Source organism: Halyomorpha halys, unplaced genomic scaffold, assembly GCF_000696795.3.
Source record: "Halyomorpha halys isolate HHAL.00 unplaced genomic scaffold, Hhal_1.1 Scaffold1757.1, whole genome shotgun sequence".
NCBI lineage: Eukaryota > Metazoa > Arthropoda > Insecta > Hemiptera > Pentatomidae > Halyomorpha > Halyomorpha halys.
The window spans coordinates 375,303-376,264 of record NW_027111483.1 but is presented as its reverse complement, the minus strand read 5'-3'; the positions used below and the strand labels follow the sequence as shown (position 1 = coordinate 376,264).

Here is a 962-nt window from a genome sequence, read left to right as displayed (position 1 = left end):
AAGAGTAAATAGAAAAGTAAATTCTGGTGCGTCTCAGGAAGGGTACATTTAGCCTTAAGATACTGTTAGTCACAAAGCTAATGATTTTTATTAGGGGGAAGGAAGGGGGCAGAAAAATTAAGCTTGTTCCCTATATCTCCTCCTGGACATTATAGTTCCAGGTCTCCTTCATAAGTACCTACATATTTTATAGAGATCAGATGTACCGCATAATACCCATACTAACTCATTTACATGTAATTTGTACATTTTCTGAGACACGTGGATCGTATAAATTAATTAAAATATACATTTGGAATTTATTTTCATGAATTTAGATAATTTATATATTTCAATTAGCACGCTAAAATTTGATAAATAAGAACTGTTTAAGTTTATTGATAAAATTTAGACTGAAATTGTGTCTAATCATAAAGATTACAAATTATCAACTAGTTTTAATCAAGGCAAACAAATATGATGTGAACGAATTTATATAATATCATCCTAGTACAGATAACTAGCTTCAATTCAAATCAAAAGTAGTATTTGATATTTATTTGATACATATAATTATAACAAAGTTTTAACTTACCCATTGCATACCATAACAGCATCAAAGACGGAAACAGATTCTTCTTGTTTTAGAAGATCAATTACAGTAACTTTCCATTGATTACCGTTTCCAATAGGTTCAACCAATTTAACATGATGTAGAAACTTAAAATATAAACACATCAATACTCAAAATATGAAAAAAAAAATATGAATAAATTAATTATTAAGGTTTAATTAGGTTAAATAGATTTAAAATAATAATTATTTTTATTTAAAGAAAAATACAAATACAATATGAATTGAAAAAACAAAAAAATAGAAAAAAGTATGGCGGCAATATGAAATATCCGTTTGCCAAGGTCGAATAAAAAAGCAAACAAAAAACTTTGCACATACAATCAAAATGAATCAAACATTTTATACCA

At 26.5% G+C, this 962-nt stretch overlaps 1 protein-coding gene across 2 annotated transcripts in view; it reads right to left on the bottom strand.

Annotated features, from left to right (window-relative positions):
- Positions 1-545: 545 nt before the first annotated feature.
- The window catches only part of LOC106690551 (uncharacterized), a 28,918-nt gene continuing 28,501 nt past the window's right edge, over positions 546-962 (bottom strand). For both annotated transcript variants that reach the window (XM_014436004.3, XM_014436005.3), the window contains exon 4: positions 546-699. In XM_014436004.3, the coding sequence (XP_014291490.1) occupies positions 571-699 (129 nt within the window). In that variant the 3' untranslated portion in view covers positions 546-570. The remainder of the gene's footprint in view (positions 700-962) is intronic.